General features: G+C 39.2%; 2 protein-coding genes and 1 long non-coding RNA gene across 3 annotated transcripts; 1 reads left to right on the top strand and 2 right to left on the bottom strand.

The window, feature by feature from the left end:
* The first annotated feature begins 1,807 nt into the window (after window positions 1-1,807).
* Window positions 1,808-4,142, top strand: LOC115737025 (cytochrome P450 87A3). Its single transcript, XM_030668970.2, has 9 exons — window positions 1,808-2,043; window positions 2,153-2,474; window positions 2,560-2,709; window positions 2,857-3,108; window positions 3,206-3,295; window positions 3,382-3,460; window positions 3,549-3,655; window positions 3,800-3,927; window positions 4,010-4,142. The coding sequence occupies exons 1-9, from the start codon at window positions 1,844-1,846 to the stop codon at window positions 4,140-4,142; spliced, it is 1,461 nt and encodes a 486-aa protein (XP_030524830.2). The 5' UTR covers window positions 1,808-1,843.
* Window positions 2,292-4,251, bottom strand: LOC125316590. Its single transcript, XR_007199718.1, has 6 exons — window positions 4,139-4,251; window positions 3,798-3,910; window positions 3,561-3,680; window positions 3,259-3,438; window positions 2,985-3,093; window positions 2,292-2,406 (listed from the first exon to the last, which is right to left on the bottom strand). It is a non-coding gene; the product is annotated as an uncharacterized LOC125316590 (long non-coding RNA).
* Window positions 4,252-4,571: 320 nt separating this feature from the next.
* LOC115737024 (protein HAPLESS 2) lies at window positions 4,572-13,542 on the bottom strand. The gene is made up of 18 exons (XM_030668969.2): window positions 13,230-13,542; window positions 12,758-12,901; window positions 12,313-12,401; window positions 11,812-11,851; window positions 11,308-11,365; window positions 11,161-11,221; window positions 10,503-10,581; window positions 9,932-10,066; window positions 8,933-9,127; window positions 8,473-8,553; window positions 8,298-8,398; window positions 7,677-7,794; window positions 6,834-6,866; window positions 6,664-6,757; window positions 6,478-6,566; window positions 6,018-6,133; window positions 5,258-5,358; window positions 4,572-5,172 (listed from the first exon to the last, which is right to left on the bottom strand). The coding sequence occupies exons 1-18, from the start codon at window positions 13,422-13,424 to the stop codon at window positions 4,658-4,660; spliced, it is 2,244 nt and encodes a 747-aa protein (XP_030524829.2). The 5' UTR covers window positions 13,425-13,542; the 3' UTR covers window positions 4,572-4,657.
* Between the last annotated feature and the right edge of the window lie 372 nt (window positions 13,543-13,914).

Raw genomic sequence — 13,914 nt, 5'->3', positions numbered from 1 at the left:
GATGGGCCCCGGGGACTTTCTTGAGTCGATGCCCGGAATAGAGTTAGGCAATAGTTGGTTCACTCTGTCGTGGCGACATTTGTCGGAGTTAATTTGTCATTGCTCTTCCGGAGTTTTTATTTCTTATCAGCTCATTTACCGGTTGCAACACACATTACTGTGATATGTATTCCAGCAATTTCAAAGAACTCGAATACGGATCGAGACAGTTTCTTGTAACTGTACTTGGTTAACTTGCACGGGTCTCGTGTATAGTAAACATGCACAGGACGGTCAAAAGGAGTTTCGTAAGACTCCCCGTGATTTGGGACGAAGTTTTAGGAACCCCACGTTCGTGTTTTCTTCCTTTTAAGCTTCGCGAGCCTGAAAACTCTCTCTCTCTCTCTCTCTCTCTCTTTAGGGTTTTTTGTTTTTTGGTTTTTTTATATCTTCGCATGGTGAAACTTTAGTCCAGGATTTACTACGAGAGATATCTGTAGATAACAATGGAGAAAAGAATGGTGGGTCATGGACCACAGTGAACCTAACCTAGACATTGTAGTACTCATTGCCATGTGTGGTCAAGAGTCCGTGGCTCAATGGGGGTTCTCAATGGAGCACTGCTCTATGCGCAAAATTAGGGTTTAAACTGTTTTTCCGGAGACTAACTTTTGTTTCAAAGATGCCCGTGCATCTTGCGGTACAGACAGCACAGCAAATTTCTCAAAGATCTCACAACCCTTTGAAATTGCAATTGGAAGCGGGAAGCTTGGCTACCTGTGATGATTCTGAATTTCTAAAAGGAAAAATGACACAAATGGTCAACGAATTGTGACCTAATGTGTAATGTGATCCCTGAAATTTAACTCAATGTTCGATGTGATTCCCGAACTTTTAATTTATTCAATGTGATCACTAGACTTTGATATATGTTCAATTTAGTCTCTGAATTGTAAGAAAATATTTAATCTAGTCCCCCAACTTGAATTAATGGGAGGACAAACCTGAACATTTCATATAGTTTAAGGACTAAGTTAAACATGTTCCAACAATTCATGGACTATATTGAACATTGGACTAAAGTTGAGGGATCATTTGTGACATTAATCCTTTCCGAAATAGTTTAACAATCTTGCGTTATAATTTGCGATGTCATGTCCAAAGAGAATTGAAATAATGCCGATCGATTCGAACGAGGCAACAGGGAGTGGTCACCTCCAAATTCTTTCTTCTTTTTTGGATTTATGCGCATACAGCTATTGGGAGGACTTAGCAAAGATACCTGAATGGGATTTGAGGGAGTTGGTGAAATCCACAGAAGTCCCTTCTTAGTGTTGCTATGGAGGATTCATATCAGATCATCATAGGTACTTTATATTATCCCATTTCAGGCAGCCCAAAGCCTGATCCTCTCAGATGCAGCAAGTCCCTGAATCATTCATGCCCTCGTGCTTCTCCCCTTTTTGGCTTCACCTACTGTTTTACCTTGAACGCAAAAACTCAAAACAGGAAAAAACAAACTAAAAAAGAAAATTCCACGAGGGAGAGAGAGAGAGAGAGAGAGAGAGAGAGAAGCATCCCGAAAGCTTCCTAGTTCCTAGCCAGTCCTTGAAGAACAAACAATATTTTATACATTTTTGCCAGCCCGTTGACGAATAATAATTAGGGGGTCACTTGAACAGAGTCGTTTCCTGATATGTAGATACAGTTTTAATAAATTAGTAGTTTTCTTGCTAGTTGTGGGTACTGGCAATGCCTATATAAGAAGATCTCCTCATGATGGTTAATGACACGCATGTTGTAGGCTTGTTCTTTTCTTTGCCAACCTGACATTCTGAGATTCTGCCCACGACCCTTCAGGGAAATGTGGCTCGGCCATGTCGGCGCTTTGGCTGTCGTCGTCGGCGTTGTCGTGTGCTGGATTTATCGGTGGAGGAATCCTAGGTGCGACGGGAAGCTTCCGCCAGGGTCAATGGGCTTGCCACTCCTGGGCGAGACCCTCCAGTTCTTCACCCCCAACACTTCTCATGATATCTCTCCGTTCGTTAAAGAGAGGATGAAGAAGTAAGACTTCGATAACAAGGCGTTTACTTATATTGAAGGTTACTCCATACTTCGACTACTCTTTCTTCTCTAATGGTAAATGCTTGCACCGATTTCTTTGGCTTTTCAGGTATGGACCAATATTCAGGACAAGTTTGGTGGGACGGCCAGTGATAGTATCAACGGATCCGGATCTCAATTACTTCGTCTTCCAACAAGAGGGACACTTGTTCCAGAGCTGGTACCCAGATACCTTCACGGAAATTTTCGGCCAACAAAATGTGGGTTCGCTACACGGTTTCATGTACAAGTACCTCAAGAATATGGTGCTGAATCTCTTTGGCCCGGTAAGCCTCCAAAAGATGCTCCCGGAAGTTGAGAACACTGCATGCAGAAGGTTACAGCAGTGGTCCTGTCAGGACATGATTGAAGTAAAAGAAGAAACAGCAAATGTAAATTTCAAAGCGACCATTCTTTTTATCCGATCATGTTTGCTGCAAAATAATATCTAACTCATAGAAATTGACACCATTGCAGATGATATTCCATCTGACAGCAAAGAAGTTAATAAGCTATGATTCAGAGAGTTCTTCAGAAAATCTCAGGAAAAGCTTCATCTCATTTATACGAGGATTGATTTCCTTTCCGTTGGACATTCCCGGTACCGCCTATCATGACTGCTTACAGGTGAGTAAAACCAGCAGAAGCCTACCTGTCAAATTGTTCTGTTTGCACTCTAGCCCTCTTGGCAATAACAGGGATTACTTTGCATGACATGTTTTACCAAACTACATTTAACAAAAATTTTGGTCCAAAATTTTCCTGATTCTAAAGGGAAGGAAAAAGGCAATGAGGAAGCTGAAGAACTTGCTGCAAGAAAGAAGGACGATGCCCAAGAAACAACAAAATGATTTTTTCGATTACGTGCTTGAAGAACTTCAAAAGGAGGGAACAATTCTAACGGAGGCAATTGCATTGGATTTGATGTTCGTGTTACTATTTGCCAGCTTTGAGACAACTTCACTTGCTCTGACACTAGCCATGAAGTTTCTTTCAGACAACCCCATGGCACTGAAGAGATTGACGGTTAGTGAAATCGAACAACATGTTAGGTACTTCGAATCAATAACAAGCTTAACAATTTGTTTGGCTAATGTCCTGTAAAGCCTCAAATATATCTCAGGAAGAACACGAGGCCATTATAAGGAAAAGGGAAGACGCTGATTCTGCACTTACCTGGAAAGAGTACAAATCAATGACATTCACATTTCAGGCGAGCAAGAACTTACACTACCTTCAAGTTCTACTCAAATGATACCTGCATAAAACAGCTTTCTTACTGCTAAAGTCCACTTGCAGGTGATAAATGAAACTGTCAGGCTTGCAAATATAGTTCCAGGAATCTTCCGGAAAGCACTGAGACAGATTCAATTCAAAGGTATGTTGAAATGATACTCATCTGACAGAAGTTCATGCTCGACAAGAAAGAACAATCTATGTTGACAAATTCCCTTTTTTGGTGACAGGCTACACCATACCAGCAGGTTGGGCTGTTATGGTTTGTCCGCCAGCTGTACACTTAAATCCAGCAAAATATGAAGATCCTCTGACTTTTAATCCATGGAGATGGGAGGTTGGTCACAGAATTCTCTGTTCACCTGCAAACAGATAATGAAATGAATACCTACCAGCAAAAAATAAAAGAAAGAACGGCAGATAATGAATCTCTTGGAATCTTCATCATTTTCCATTTTCAACTAAAATTCAATACATACAGGGGATGGAGGTACATGTTGCATCTAAACAATTTATGGCTTTTGGTGGCGGTATGAGGTTCTGTGTTGGGACCGACTTCACGAAGGTTCAGATGGCAGTGTTTCTCCATTGCCTAGTAACAAGATACAGGTAATTATGTCAAGTGTCCCATAGTGAAAAATAAGCCTCACATATGGAAAGAGAATAACCATTTTGTGAATGAACTTTTTAGGTGGCAAGCAATTAAAGGAGGCAATACTGTCCGAACTCCAGGTTTACAATTTCCAGATGGTTTTCATATTCAAATCTGGGAGAAAGAGTTGCAAAAAGGGAAAATTCATGTACATCTAGATGGCCAAACCTGAACGCTGACCAAGTCAATAGTCTTGCTTCAGCAGCAAGTAAAAGTATCACAGCTTCCTGCCCTGCAATCAGAATGGCTATTGACAAGCTAGGGAGGGAAAAATTGTCAGCAATATACTTCAAGATGCATGAAGCCAATGAAAAACTCCTTCCAGAAACAAAAGCAAGCAACAATTTTGCCCAAGGACAAGTACAAAATTTTGCCTTTACTTGTCTCAGTGTGTCCGATAAGGGTGACAACTTGAATGGAATTGAGAAGTTGAAGAGTTATCAAAATGTAACCAACTTACAGCAGTATCTACACAAGAATGGTGCGTAAACAGTATATGTCTATATTACATCTTTGTGGAAACTTCCATGTCCATTCTACATCAAAGAATTCCTCAGAAGATTCTCTTCCTATAGTCTGTGTCATACAACATAGATACCGCAACTAGCAAGTGAATCAATCAAAACAGAGCCATCTCTCTGAGCGAGCTTGAAAAGACTCCAGAGTCAGCGCTAAATATCTGTCACATCATTCTCTTCTCTTGAGATGCCGGCTCAACCATGTCAGTTCCTGTAGACCATGGCTATATCTATTGTGTTCATGATGTCGGTTGTCTGCATGTTGTCTCACTTCAGAGGATCCGCCAGAAGACCCTCTTTCCTTTCTATGCTTTCTGTGTCCAGTTCTGTCATCCTCTAACCTATCCAAAGCAACCTCCCGTGCAATACCTAAATTCTTTCCATGACCATGCTTGAAATTATCCTTGTGAACATGGTGAAGATAGTAATAATACTCAGGCTCCCTATTTGGATGCCTGTGTTCATGATAGTGATGGACACTTCGTTTGTGGGAAGGATTATGCTTGGGGTGCGTCACCTCCTTGTTATGGTGCTTCCTATGGTGCATATGGGTATGTTTAGCAGCAATTTTATGTCTTTGAGCACCTGGGATGATCTGACTTTCATCTTGAAAATGATCTTCCCACCAATCATAAAGGGCGTCGAAGAGTCCCTTTTGATGCAGCAGCCAGAGCAACACAAGAACTGTACTACCATATATAATTGTTTTATTGCACGCTCTCTTGTAAGGGTAATCAAACTTACCTATCAAGAATAAAAGTGAAATCACCTGTAGGAATCGTCGCTAACAGTAGACCAAACATCAAGACCCAGCTCATGCATATATACTGTATGTGGCATCTGAAGTCGAAAAAACCTGAGCATTCCCTCCTGTTGACAATGCCATACATTAGCAGGACATAAAGAACCATTCTAAAGCAGGCTTACATACAAAGTAGAGTCCCAGGTGAAAGGCAGAGACTGCATGGTAGGTAGTAATACAGATGCATAGGTGAACATTAACAGAAGAATTTCACAACATAATAACATCGCCTTGTACAATTTCTTCTTATTACATTTAGATTCTTTTATCCTTCACATCTTTTCGCTCACATGCTCTGTTCCCAAGGACTGTGTTATTATGCAACTTTCACAAAATTTCCTGAAACACAAGAAGCATCAAATACAATTCCACACCTTGTTAATATCAAAAATACATACCGCACTGGATGCATTAATGGTGTTCTACACATGTTTCTCTATGCTAAATGTATAATCTATGTCAAACCCTAATACCATCATTCGCTTCCATCCTTGTTCCAGTGACAGTTCTATTATCCTCCAGAAGCAAAATTGTGAGATTTCACACCAAATTGAGGCTATGAACTTCTTGACATAACAAACCATGCCAGAAGAGAGGACAGACATTTTCTTCAAGCCAAAAATAAGTGTCAAATAATTTATGCATTGACTTAACTGAAGATATGAGAGGGAAGTATGTGTAAACTAAACATATTTCATGCCTGACAGAGCAACAACATTAAACTAACCTGCAACTTTTTCCAGTGATGAAATCGATTACACCTGCCCATAATTTGCTCCAAATGCCCTTGATGGAATCAAAAAACCCACTCATACCTGTCTTTGGTAATTGAAAAGGTGTAATCTGCAAAGAAGTCATCAATTCAAGACACACCAAATAACAGAAGTGAATTTTACAGCTAGTATCATTGAACTTCCTCTATTAGCAAAACAGCAGAATTGGTCAGCCACTTGAAGGCTAACAATTATACTTGAGACTTCTGATCTCAATTCTTAAAAGCCTTTTGTGAATACTTTTCACATTCACTATCCAAATGGACACTTCAAGCAGAAACAAATCAATTCTGCATCTATCTCACAAGCTTTTCCAATAACAAAACTTTTTATCCAAGACAATCCTTTTGAGCACGCCATTCATCAGGTATTTCATGTCATTTATCGAGCATGACTTTGCACTAAACATTACACCTGGGATCCATTGTCAAGGACAGTGGCTGTAGTACTAAATTGGCATTCTGCTCGATCAACCTCAGTGAAATCAGAATCCTTAAGAATAGCTGCAGTAAAAAACACAGAGAAGGCTTATAAAATCAAATCCTCATTAGTTGCTCTGTCAGAATTTCCCTCCTGAGCATTAAGCATGATAACTGATACCTGCACATACATATTTTGCTGCCTGATCTGTTGTCGGGTACAACTTAAATGACCTAGTCAAAATTTCACTTGGCTTCATGATGAAAAATTGTTCCTACAACGTCAAAATAATGTCTTTTACATAATTGTCAAGCTAAATGTTCAAAAGACATCAATTGAAACAAAAGTACCTCTGTGAGGGTGACACCACTATTGCAATCAAACTGCCGGATGAAGTAGTTTGTCAAAGAGGAGAATTAAGTAGATTCCTACAACAGCCAAACGTATATGCAGTATGGATATTTAAACTACGATGCACTATCCAAATTCTGTCTGAAAATCATAAGCTATAAAAAGTTACTGAGTATTTGCATTCCATCCTATGAAAGTTGTTTCTTTGTAGCATAACTTATTTGATAATTATGACTGAAAAATCCTCAACTTTTACTCAGTCAAAAGTGGCAAAAGAATTTGATTGATGAAGAATAAGGAATATCACTTTCTTCCACACTGCAGTGGTTCATGATATAGACAAATTAAGGTGTTATATATCCTAGCACCGAAAAGTAACTCCGTTGCACAACTCCCAATTAGTTAATCATAATTATTTCAAGGAAGAGAACACTGATTAAAACTACACCTGGGATTAGGAATATTTAGTTTGGCAGCCTCTATGCTACAGCTATAAGGATGAAGGGGAATCTACTAATATTAATAAGAGAACAACAATGCATCCAAGAATTGATGTTCATAAAACATCAATCTGAACCATAGAGCTGACAATTGAGTATGTTTCAAATTCCGTAAAGTCCACACCACGAGGATCCTTCCATGAGCAAAATGCTGACTATTGCCACAAAAAAGCTTCATATTTCCAGTGTTACGTAACTCATTAAATTGTAGGTACATGAATAGCATAATAAATGAATAGAACCAGTCATGTGCCTGGCAGAACTTGAGGTATAAACTGAAGTGTGATCACTAATGACATAATGATGTATATAAGCACTAAAATTTCTAATCTTTGAGGGTACCGTTAAGCTGTATGAGGCTTCAAGTTCACCGGTATTCTTTGTTGTGATTGTAGCGACTCCAAATTGAGTCAAGGCTTCAAATGTCGGAACAGTAACACTTAAAATTTTGCCAGGGCTCCTACAGACAAGATAGGTACAAATCAACTATTCACGTAATAAAATACTATGTACTGAAATTACTCCTTTACTTGAGTAAAACAAACGGCTGAAGATTACTTGGCTTTACTTAATTTCACCTATATTGTTCCAAGCGGTAGATAGAAAAGTACACATTTTTTTTCTGATGATATTGGACAACATGGGAAGAAACGTTCAAAAAAGACCTAGACAACAACTTTTCTGTATTCTAACTATACTGGAAAATACCGACGGAGGATCTACAAAAGTCAGTAAAGGCAATCTCAATGTTTTGAAAAACTAGAACTTGTATATCATAGCCATTGAGTCATATAAAGAACCATTAAAAATGCCAAGCCAGATGGAACATATGAAGTTTTTTCAAAAAACAATGAACCAACACACTAAGATGCTAACTAACCCTATGCAAGTTACTGTCCACCAGGCAATATTTAGGTTCACCAAAGCAAGTGAAACAAACATAACAACAGAAATAAGGTCAACCTCTGATACACATATTCAATGTCATCAGCTCTTAATTCTATCAAAAGGTTTGTGTTGAGAACTTCAGTGACTCCTATGGAGAAAGAATGACTCCCTGCATTCTGCATCCAAATGAAGATTGTCAACAACAGAAAGTAAAGTACACGATCCTAATTCTTCAATTACAAAACCTTACTGGATGCTGATTTATCCTTTCAAATCTTCCTTCAACGCCATACAGCGGCAGCTGATTCCTCCCGACTCGATTTTGGTCAGCCTTTCATTAAAAGGAAAAAAGAGCTTCTTCAAATCATGCCACAGGATTACACACCACTCACTATCTGTCAACATCTTTGTGAGTGGTGATGTTCTGAGTAGCGCGTAGTGATTCTTATTAGGCAGAAGATGTGAACAAATTGACATGGCAGATACAGAGCACAATTTGCAAGAGGGGGCAAGAACTGTTATGCTTAGGCAAATCTACCAAATTCACATCCAACTATAGAAAATAACACAATAATCTCTAGATATCCCTATAAGGTTGCAGCAATTCGAACATTGCCGACAATATAGTGTCATGTGTCAAAAGCTCTAACTTAAAAAATAGGGCAGATCATATTCCTGAGACTAGAGCTGAAAGGGTAGAATTGACTAACATCCCAGAAATTCCACAGTTGATTATGCAAGCAACTTCCAAAAGGTGAGGCGCAAAAATTTGGTTGTCCATTGAAAGCCTCATAAGTGATGCCGATCTTGTTGCATTCAATGCCATCCAAGGTAAATCTGACCCTCTCAAGCAGCATCCACATAGAAAAATTTGTCCCTAAATTCTGAGGCTGACCAGGTCCACTCTTTAAGACAACAAAAAATGTCTCAGGATAAGTAACAGGCTAATTACTGGGGCAATATACATTTAGGCTACCAATTTACACTGCAGTGTTAGAAGCATATGTGCATGCTCTAAAAGAAAGATAGCATGAGGCTAAGATGCTATCCAACGTTGATCTTGTTCTTTTTATTTTTCCTTTTACATTTTACGTTTGAAGATCGAAAGTATTCTGAACTTCCAATTTGAATCCTTCAAAAACCTTGGATTTAAATATTGACCAACAAATCCCAGTTCATTTGAACATCATAAAGCACTAATATTACCATCCATCTGTATACTTATAGCAATTCCAATCATATGCATGGCATGTCTCAGTCTATTTATAAACAAAGGCAGATCCATCTAATTTATGCACAAAATTAACTTGAGTTGCAAACATGTCGGGCAGCAAAAAAAAAAAAAAATAACCAGTTTACTGTATAAACAACGATGTGGGGTAGATACCCACCTTGCCTCTCCTAAAATCATTAGATGCTTAGTAGCACAGATGAAAAGATTCATTAAAGCAATATGATGTATTATTAGGAAAATTGAAAAGTGACTAAAATAAACATCTGTCGACGAGAAACTGTGCGATCCTTCTCAATGCAGTCACAATCATGCATATCGGACAGTATCAATCCATTGAACATCATGCAAGAAGTCATTATGGTGCCAAACTACCAAGTGAGAAGGATAAAATATGCTGTACTTTTCTTTCTTTGAAAGAAGAAAAACTTCAAGTCTATCAATACTAGCATAAGAGTCGAATAAATGTGAGACATGCCTGCCTTGGAATGACCAGGTAAAAGTCCTCAAATGACGGAATATTTGTGTACCCAACAAAATCTCCAATGAGGTTCACCCTTAAAAAGTTATCGCCGGATATAGCACTTCTGTTTTCGGGACCTACAACTACCTCCTGTAGGCCAAAGAAAGAAAACAGTGGGAAGAATTGTCAGCAAATCCATCATAAGTGGACTCTAAAAAGGGATTCAAACTTTACAAACCAACAGAGGGTATTAATAATCAAAAGATTTAAACTTATGAAAAAATGAATATTCTGAAGTGAAAGCAACAAATCGATTAGATGTGGATAAAACAAGAAATTACAGGGCTTCATTGCCCTAGCCAATTTCTCCAGACAGTTTCATGACATAAACATCTGGCGTGAGTAATCCCATATTCTAGCATGAATTTAAGTAACTCTGTTAAAGAAGAAAAACTATAAATTACAAATTGTTAAGGGAACGAGCAAGACAATATAACAAAACAAAAAGTTGAATAGCAAATTGTTTTATATCAGCTAACATTTCCTTGAGACAAAAAGCTGAAAACAATATGAAGCATAATCATACCGAAATTTTTGTTCCTGTTTTCACTTCAATTCGGACACTGAATCCTATTGATCGTTGTCCAATACCAAAAACATGGAACCTTCACCAGAGAACAGTTTCTAGTTAGGATGTGACTAACGATAAACTAAATAAGAGTGGATAACAAGGAAATCCTCAGAAGTACAACTAGCATCTTGGCTATTATAATTAGAAGTTACAGAAGCAACTTCGTCTGTCTACTTATGTTAATTTAAGCAATAACCACAAATCAACTCTATAGGCATATTGTATGTGTATTACAAAGCCTGCACTAAACACTACTTATATTAGCTTGGAAAGATATGTAGACAATTAAGTTATTTCTTTCACTATCAGTTTCTTTTGTCCAAACTAAAGAGAATGCAGTTGTGAGGAAGTGTTCTAGACAATTCAAGAACCAATTTCAAAATTTTCCTTGGAAGACAGTATAGATTTAGAAAATGATGACAATCACAAGCATTTTTCTCCATGATCCACTACGATGTAATTCTCAGAAGTTCAGAAAAAAAGAGCTCCTTAATTCAGCATTAGACACACTAAAGAAGGATCCAGGAATCAACATTTCGTTATAAGGAGGGTGCGTGCTTGGGTAGGAGTGTTCAATATTTTTTCTCTTGGAGGAAGGCACTCGTGGTCATACCAGTCACCGGGAAATCTGAGGCAATGAGCAGTATTAGCCTTTCCTTTAAGCATTTTGTCAACTGATTATTGAATCAACAAAAGATAGAAACCAAGTATTAGAAAACAAAGATCCATCCAAAATGAAGAGATATGTCACAACACTCACAGACATTTCCGCACGATGATGGAACGCGCCGCTGGGGCCCGCAAGGGCAACAGATTGGCTGGGATAAACAACAATTGTAGAAGTCACACAAAAAGTTGAGAAGGAAGGTGCATGATATTAATAAAGAGGGACAAGTCAATAAACATGATCCATTATAACTGTCTCCGGAGAACGAACTAAAATGTCCTTATTATTACACAGAATATATTCCTGTGTTTAGTGAATTCCAAAGTCCTGATACTAATTTTAAAGTGAACAAATTGGAAGGAGTGAGATTGAGCATGGATAAACCCAACATCTACAAGCATTTTTGCTGTTCATCTTGGTCCTTGGAAACAAATTTCCATGTGTAAGTGAGCAATCTTAAGCAATCAAGTTAAAACTGGAGGAGGATATGGGATTATCTGGTAAAACATAAAAGGAAACCACATACTGAAGAGAAAAAGAAAAGAATATTATGATGACTCAAAGAGATAAACGAAAAAAGGTGGTGGAAAAAGACACCTGAGTATGCTCAATAATATGACCATCGGCATCCCGCAACCTGTAAGGCATAGACTATGATCCTGTTACATGATGGTCAACTGCCAATCTGCATTAATTTCATGCAACAATCCAATGAAGAAAAGTTCCTATTGAATGTATAGACTGAGAACCCTTGTGCGCAACAAAGTTGTATTCGTACGTAAGGTATAAGATACAATATAGTGCAGGTTGCTAAATATGGTGCAAGATCATGATGGCCTTAGATGCGCGCAAGCTCGATGTTTAGATAACTACAATTGAAAAACCGTAAATGTTGCTAAAATCTTGCAAATAATTTGCTATCACATTTGCTTTAACCGAGTATTTTGCGGCCAACAAAGAGGAGGAAATGCTATGAGAAGCAGAAGAAGGGGACCATTGACCTTGTCCATGCTATCCAAAAAACTTAAGCATGGTGTGGGAAGCTGAAGAGTTGGGGAGGGAGAGAGAGAGAGACGGAGACAGAGACAGAGATCTTGCCTCTCACATATTTTGACAACTTTTGAATCGGCATCTGGCTCACATTTGCGTGTCTTCACAAAATATTCTTGTGGTTTGTATGGAACATCCTGAAAAATGTCAGATAAGTACATAGTACATTCAATGCATTAACATAACATTGAGTACAAACAAAAAGATGATATGAACATGAATGAAAAATCATGTGTCAAGTCAATGAAGCACCTTGTCTCACTAAGAATTTCACACTTGAAAGGCAGTAAAAGCATGTTTGCTCATCAATTGCTTCTTAAGGAAACAAAAATGCAACCTGAAGTGAAAACACTAGAAAAACCCTAACTACTACGGTGCAGATGCAGGGAAAAATGCAGAAGACCATACAGTCAGGGGACTAATAGAAGGAGAAGCATAACTGAGAAGGAAATCTCTCGCTTTATACAGCACAAGGATCAGAGAGGCTCCGTACCCTTATATACGTAAGCTCGTAGAGAGCATATGCGGCAGACTTGTTGACCGTCAGCACAGGGGGGATTCGCAAAGTTTGCATCTTGCTTGTCGAGTTCTCTTCGACCTCTACTACTTCTGCAACGAGCGAGGCGTCCCCTCCACTCTGAGATCTCCCAGAGTAGATTGAATAAGCAACGCAGCCAAATTTCAATTTTTGCACATATTAAGATAGCATGATCAGTTCATATAATCAACTTTCACCAAAATTTCCATGACCCAGTTCCAATCAATTTCATAATCTCTCCTTCAATCGCCGGCTTTGATGGTATCAGAAAAGGAAAGCAACTGTTTGCGTCCAATGCAGTGCGATGCAATTCGTGCAAGAAAATTGCGGAAGCAAAGAAAATGAAAATCAAATCACGCAATCATTCGGGCATCTTTTCTCCTCAGGTGTTCGTATCCACAATACACAACTCGCGATGATCACTTACGGAACCACTGGGAACGGCCAAGTCCAGCACGATCTTCTTAGTGCAGTTGAGGTTGTCGTCGGAGGCGGAGGTCTTCTGGCACTTGTCGAGCTTCGATTTGGAGAGGATCTCCACTCCGGACACCGTCGACCCGCTCAGGCGGTGGAGGAGGAGGAACACGAGCAATGTGGCCGCTCCGGCGAGTTTGATCGCCATATTCTGAACCCGAGAGCGCGGAAGTCCGGTCGATCGCGTTGTTTGAGTTGATGGGGTTTGATGGTGTTCGATGAGTGAAAGAGGAAGTCGGTGTATTTTTCCCACCGCGACAACGAAATGAAACCGCTTGGGGGTGCGTCGTGTGTACAAGGCAGTTTTTTTGGCGGGAATGTAAGGTTAGTTTTTCTTTTTTTTAATATTTTCAATTCAGCAAGATCGAAAAAGAAAAAGCTAAGGAAACTCAAAGCGGGAAGTCCGGTTGGCCCGCCGTCGTAATAGAACCGATCAACGGACGGGCCCGGATTAGGGGCGAGCACCGAGTCCGATTAGACTTGAGAACCGAACCGAACCGCCTGGATCAGATCACAGAACTCATCCCAGTATTGTTGATAGGATGTTCCAGTAAACCATCAGGCCCAGGAGCCTTTGGAACTCTCCAACTGATCGTTACTGCTGCCTTGACTTCTTCTGCAGAATAATCAGCAACAAA

The sequence above is a fragment of the Rhodamnia argentea genome, chromosome 9 (assembly GCF_020921035.1).
Source record: "Rhodamnia argentea isolate NSW1041297 chromosome 9, ASM2092103v1, whole genome shotgun sequence".
Classification (NCBI taxonomy): domain Eukaryota; kingdom Viridiplantae; phylum Streptophyta; class Magnoliopsida; order Myrtales; family Myrtaceae; genus Rhodamnia; species Rhodamnia argentea.
The sequence above is the reverse complement of the archived record's forward strand: the minus strand, read 5'-3'. Positions and strand labels throughout refer to the sequence as shown.